Consider the following 5,475-nt stretch of genomic DNA (forward strand, 5'->3'; position numbering starts at 1 on the left):
TTACTTGTTGGGTTGTAAGTAGAAGCTTCCTTTCAAGTGCTCACATGATTTTATATGTATCAAGCCATGTTATTGCTAATTAGCTCCTTTCATTGGTATATAGTTGATCTATATATTGTCATATGTTCATTGTTCAAGAATTTCCATTGAATTCATTGAACAAAGAGCTAATACACCATTGTGCCTACCAAGTGTTTGTTTAAATGTCTCAATGAGATTTCCTATGATTAAAGCCAAGGAATGATAGTAATTCATGCATGTCATTGGCCAATTTCATGATTATGAGTATCTCTAACAGTTTTGGTATATTTATATATCAAAGAGATACTATCCACAGGTCACAGAACTATCATTTCTTTTCCTTTAATTCATGCCATGAAATACCATCTATATTGCTTTGTTATCTATTGTTCATTGAAGATGGTATTATTCATTGTTTATTGCTATTTATTTATTGTCCATTGCCACTGATTCATTGTTCATTGTCATTGCTATAGCCATGTTTCAAGCCAATCCTATGTATATGTATTTGTTATGTACAGCTTTCTACTTACTGAGTTTTATATCATTCCAGTTAATATCATGTGATGCAGGTGATAAAAAGGATTGAAGCGGATTGTCTGAGGTCGGAGAAGTCATATAAAAGGCAATGGGAAAGATTTTATTTGGTCATGTCACTTTTGTTTTGGCTTTAGTGAACATGTGATATTTTAAAATATCATGTAGTTTGCTAAATGAATGATGGGGAAAAATTTATGTTGGCTTTTGGCTATGTGTTGAAGGATATGATTGTGAATGGTTATGTATATTAGTTTTGGACATGTTTATGAGGTACATGGTATATTGTTCTTTCCCTTTCAAATGTTAATGCTTCCGCATATGTTTTTGCTTTTAAATTTAAATGTCATGAGAGGGGGTTGTTTTGTGGGGACCCGGACGCTAATCATGTTCTTAATCGTCATTGGGACTAATTAATCAATTATAATAAACAGGGTCTAAATTTTTTTTTGGTTAAATATAATATCAAATGCGGAACGTAATGGAATCACTCTACTATACATATCAGTATAAAAGTAAAGTACAAGTCTTGTACTATATACAATGATTTACAAACTAAGGTTCAATCACTAAATATCAAGTGTTCAACCCTATCTCAGATCAAGTCCGTAGTCTCCACTCTAATCACGATCTCTCTCTCTTCATCTCCTCGACCCTGAACCTGTCCCACCTGTTGTCATGCACACATACAAACACAACAACAGCCGGATAACTCCGGTGAGAATAACTCCCAGTATAAATCAACGAAACATGCAATCATATAATTAATATAAGCATGAAGCAGATATCAGATATATATCAAAATCTGAAACATAATTAATATCAAACTATCAATCATACTCGTGACTCCACGACTCAGACTAGACTCCATCCTAGTATAGGGATCCCGGTTTCCAGACGTTGGTATTCCTATATCGACCAACAGTAATAGAAGGAACTCCGATTCTATCCACGTCGATAAAACCAAACATCCAGTGTCTTGACCTATCCGTCACAGACTGTGGCACTATCGCCAATACACTATCTTGTGACATCGTGCAATGTGCTCGTGGCGATCCCACCACTATCAGGTACTTATGTCACAAGATCACTCATCAATTATGCATCTAACACATGCTCTCTATACATCAATAGAACAAGCATATCAAATCAAATCAATGCAATTAATAACAAATAGTATGTGATTTAGGGAAACACAAGTATATCTTACTTGTGTCAATCTCCCAATACCACATTGACTTATACCTTTCGTTTGTAGCAGTTCTGACGACGTTCCCGTTTAGAATTCACAGTCTGTCAATACACGATCTGGCAATGTACAATATCAATTAATCTCATATCAATATACTGTTCAAATCAATACCAATCTGATCAATCTGGATTTAACTTAAAATCAACGGCATAACGGGACAATCTCAATATCTCCGTAAATACCATATCAACATATATCAATTACCAATCATAACCTATATCCAATACAATCTGTAATTCAACCATAATCCAAATCTGTCCAATACCACTCAATATAATCTGAAAAATTATAACAAATCCGTAATCAATATGTTTCTTAATCTTACTTCGATTCTATGATGTCTAACATGTCAAGAACATCATATATGAATTTTATTCAATTCTGACAATAGCATAATTTCAACACATATCAAAACATAACAAAACTTACGTCCAGTTGTAGCCCGCGTAGACAGGAACACCGTACTGAAGTCAGATTTAAAATCTAACGGGCGGATCGAAATATAAAGGCGTAAGGATTTTCTATAGCTTTTCTCGTTTCCTTTCTCGATTTCTTCTTTCTTCCTCTTGAATTCTGAAGAAGAATTGTTATATATATATATATATATAACAATTCTTCTTCAGAATTCAATTGCATGCTTGAAGAAACGTGGCACAATTCCTTGAATTTCAGTCGGCGCTCGGGCGGTTGCAATCTACCGCTCGGGCGCGGATGTTCTGTCCGNCAATCTACCGCTCGGGCGCGGGATGTTCTGTCCGATACATATCCTTATTGAACATTGGCGCTCGGGCGGTCAAAAACTACCGCTCGGGCGCGGAAGGTTCTGTCCGAGCTCTTGCTTGTTATCCACTGGCGCTCGGGCGGTCAAAAACTACCGCTCGGGCGCCAAACGTTCTGTCAAAAGGCAAAGCTGGTGGTGCACTGGCGCTCGGGCGGTCCTTTTCTACCGCTCGAGTGCCAAAGGTTCTGTACAAAAGATTAGTTTTGTGATGTACCGACGCCTGGCTATCCCACTCAAGCTCCTATACCCTCAATACTGTTAATTAATCCACTTATGATTACAGTAATTAAATCTCGGGCATTACATGTTTCAATTGGTATCAGAGCGAAAGTTCTTTGGACCTTTTATGACTTCTTCTACCTAGGACAAACCGGTATGTTTTCGATCCTGCATCTATTGATATTAACTTTGAGAATTGATTCCATTTCATGGTCATTGATGTACTCTTTCTTCCTATCTATGTTAATGTGAGCTTATGTGTAGGACATGCCTCCCAAGCGAAAGACTATTGAAGGGGATGATAGGACCCCTCCCATTAATAAGACGGTAAAAGTTGTAGATGAATTTAGTAGGTTATTGAAAGAACAAGCGAAGGTTCATGGTGAGCAAATCCAGCAGTTACTGAGCATGCATACCTCGACTCAGGGTCATGGTCGTGGAAGAGTACAATGCACAACGGAAAGTTCTGAAGATGGTGCATATGATCGTTTCAGAAGTACGAACCCTCCAGAGTTTATAGGTGGTGCCGATCCACTCGTAGCTCTTGAATGGGTCAAATCATTGGAGGCTATATTTGATTACTTGAAGTTCATGGATCAAGACAAGGTTAGTTGTGCTGTCTTTATGTTAGTCAAAGCTGCTCGCATCTGGTGGGAAGCTACGAAAGTGACTGTCAATGTTCACGAGTTAAAATGGGATGAGTTCAAAGAGTTATTTTACGCCAAATTCTTTTCACGTGAAGTAAAAGCCAAGAAGGTGAAGGAATTTCTGGAATTGATGCAGGATGCTTTGTCTGTTACTGAATATACGTTGAAGTTTGAGAAAGGATGTGTTTTTGTTCCTTTTATTGCTGAGAATGATAAAGATAAAGGAGAACACTTCTTTCGTGGGTTGAAGCCAAAAATTCGAAGGGATGTTCATATGTCCAAGGTAGTCACGTATCAAGATATCGTGGAGCGAGCTTTGCTTGCGGAACATGATGAGCAAGAAATTGAGAAAGAGAGACAATTAAGAAGGCAAGCTTTCCAGGATAGAGGACAAGGTGCAAATGCAAATGTTAAGGGTAAGATGGAGCAGCGCTCTAAACCTCCTGTGCCTTCTTCTGATACTGGACGACCGGTATGTCCTAAGTGTGGAAAGCCACACAAGGGTGAGTGTTTGGTGGGTAGTGGAAGATGTTTTAGATGCTAGGAGATGGGGCACACGGCACTGAAATGTCCTCTCTCCTCAGGCAAAGGAAAAGTCCAGAGCAGAATTTTTGCTATGACGAAGGAAAGTGTTAATCCTGATTCTTCTGTGATATCAGGTAATATTTTAATCTATGGCAAAGAAGCAATTACATTGATTGACACCCATCCTTTTATGTCTGAAGTGTTTATGCATTCTATATCTGTGGAACCTACTGTTATGCCATTGCACTTCACTATTATGTTGCCTTCTGGTGATGAGATTTGTCCTACTAGTATTCTTAAGGCATGTCCCGTACAGATGGGTACGAGATTGTTGTTTGCTGATCTTTTTATTATTCTGATGGTTGCATTCGATGTTATATTGGTTATGGATTGGTTATCTACGTATCGTGCGGTGATTAATAGTGTGGGCAAGACGGTGAAATTTTTAGCCGATAACCATGATAGTGATGTTTTTGTTGTTCTAGTCTCTTCGGTGGATATTCCTATTATTTCTTGCCTTCAAGCTAATAAGTTGTTGCACAAAGGTTGTATGGGTTATCTAGCTTCAGTGGTGGATGTGAGAAAGCAAAGTAATTTGCAATTTCAGGACATTGATGTGGTTCAGGATTATCCTGATGTTTTGGCTGATGATGTGCCTGGTTTACCACCTGATCGAGAGGTGGAGTTTGTTATTGACTTAATTCCAGGTACAAATCCAATTTCCAAGGCTCCATACAGAATGGCTTCTACTGAAATGAAAGAATTGAAGACTCCATTGCAGGAGCTATTAGATAAAGGTTTTATCCGACCTAGTTCCTCATCGTGGGGAGCTCCAGTTTTGTTCGTAAAGAAGAAGGATGGATCATTGCGATTATGTATTGACTACCGAGAACTCAACAAGGTAACAATGAAGAATAAATATCATTTGCCACGCATTGATGATTTCTTTGATCAATTGCAAGGAGCGGCAATATTTTCGAAGATCGACCTTCGGTCCGGTTACCATCAACTGAAGGTGAAAAATGAGGACATACCCAAGACTGCGTTTAGAACGAGGTATGGCCATTATGAGTTTTTGGTGATGTCGTTTGGGCTAACCAATGCTCCTTCAGTTTTTATGGATTTGATGAATCTTGTCTTTAAGCCGTATTTGGATACTTTTGTCATTGTTTTTATTGATGACATCTTGATCTACTCAAAGACACGAGAACTCCATCGTGAGCATTTGAGGATTGTGTTGCAGCTGTTGAGGGATAAGCAAGTGTATGCCAAGTTAAAGAAATGTGACTTCTGGTTAGAGCAGGTGGCATTTTTGGGCCATATTGTTTTGAAAGAAGGAATATATTTTGATCCATCCAAGATTGAGTCCATCAAGCAATGGTCTATTCCAAAGACAGTTTCAGAGGTAAGGAGTTTTCTTGGTTTAGCAGGGTATTACAGACGGTTCATAGCGAACTTTTCGAAGATAGCATTGCCACTGACGAGTTTGACAC

General features: G+C 38.4%; 1 protein-coding gene across 1 annotated transcript; it reads left to right on the forward strand.

Annotated features, from left to right (window-relative positions):
* The first annotated feature begins 3,077 nt into the window (after positions 1 to 3,077).
* Positions 3,078 to 4,001, forward strand: LOC140981613 (uncharacterized). Its single transcript, XM_073448037.1, has one exon. It carries the CDS (start codon positions 3,078 to 3,080, stop codon positions 3,999 to 4,001), a length of 924 nt encoding a protein of 307 aa, XP_073304138.1.
* The last annotated feature ends 1,474 nt before the right edge of the window (positions 4,002 to 5,475 follow it).

This window comes from Primulina huaijiensis, chromosome 7, assembly GCF_012295235.1.
Source record: "Primulina huaijiensis isolate GDHJ02 chromosome 7, ASM1229523v2, whole genome shotgun sequence".
Lineage (NCBI taxonomy): Eukaryota > Viridiplantae > Streptophyta > Magnoliopsida > Lamiales > Gesneriaceae > Primulina > Primulina huaijiensis.

What these genes read in the sequence shown, in the direction of transcription:
- LOC140981613 (XM_073448037.1), top strand. Translation starts at nt 3,078, where the DNA reads ATGCCTCCCAAGCGAAAGACTATTGAAGGGGATGATAGGACCCCTCCC.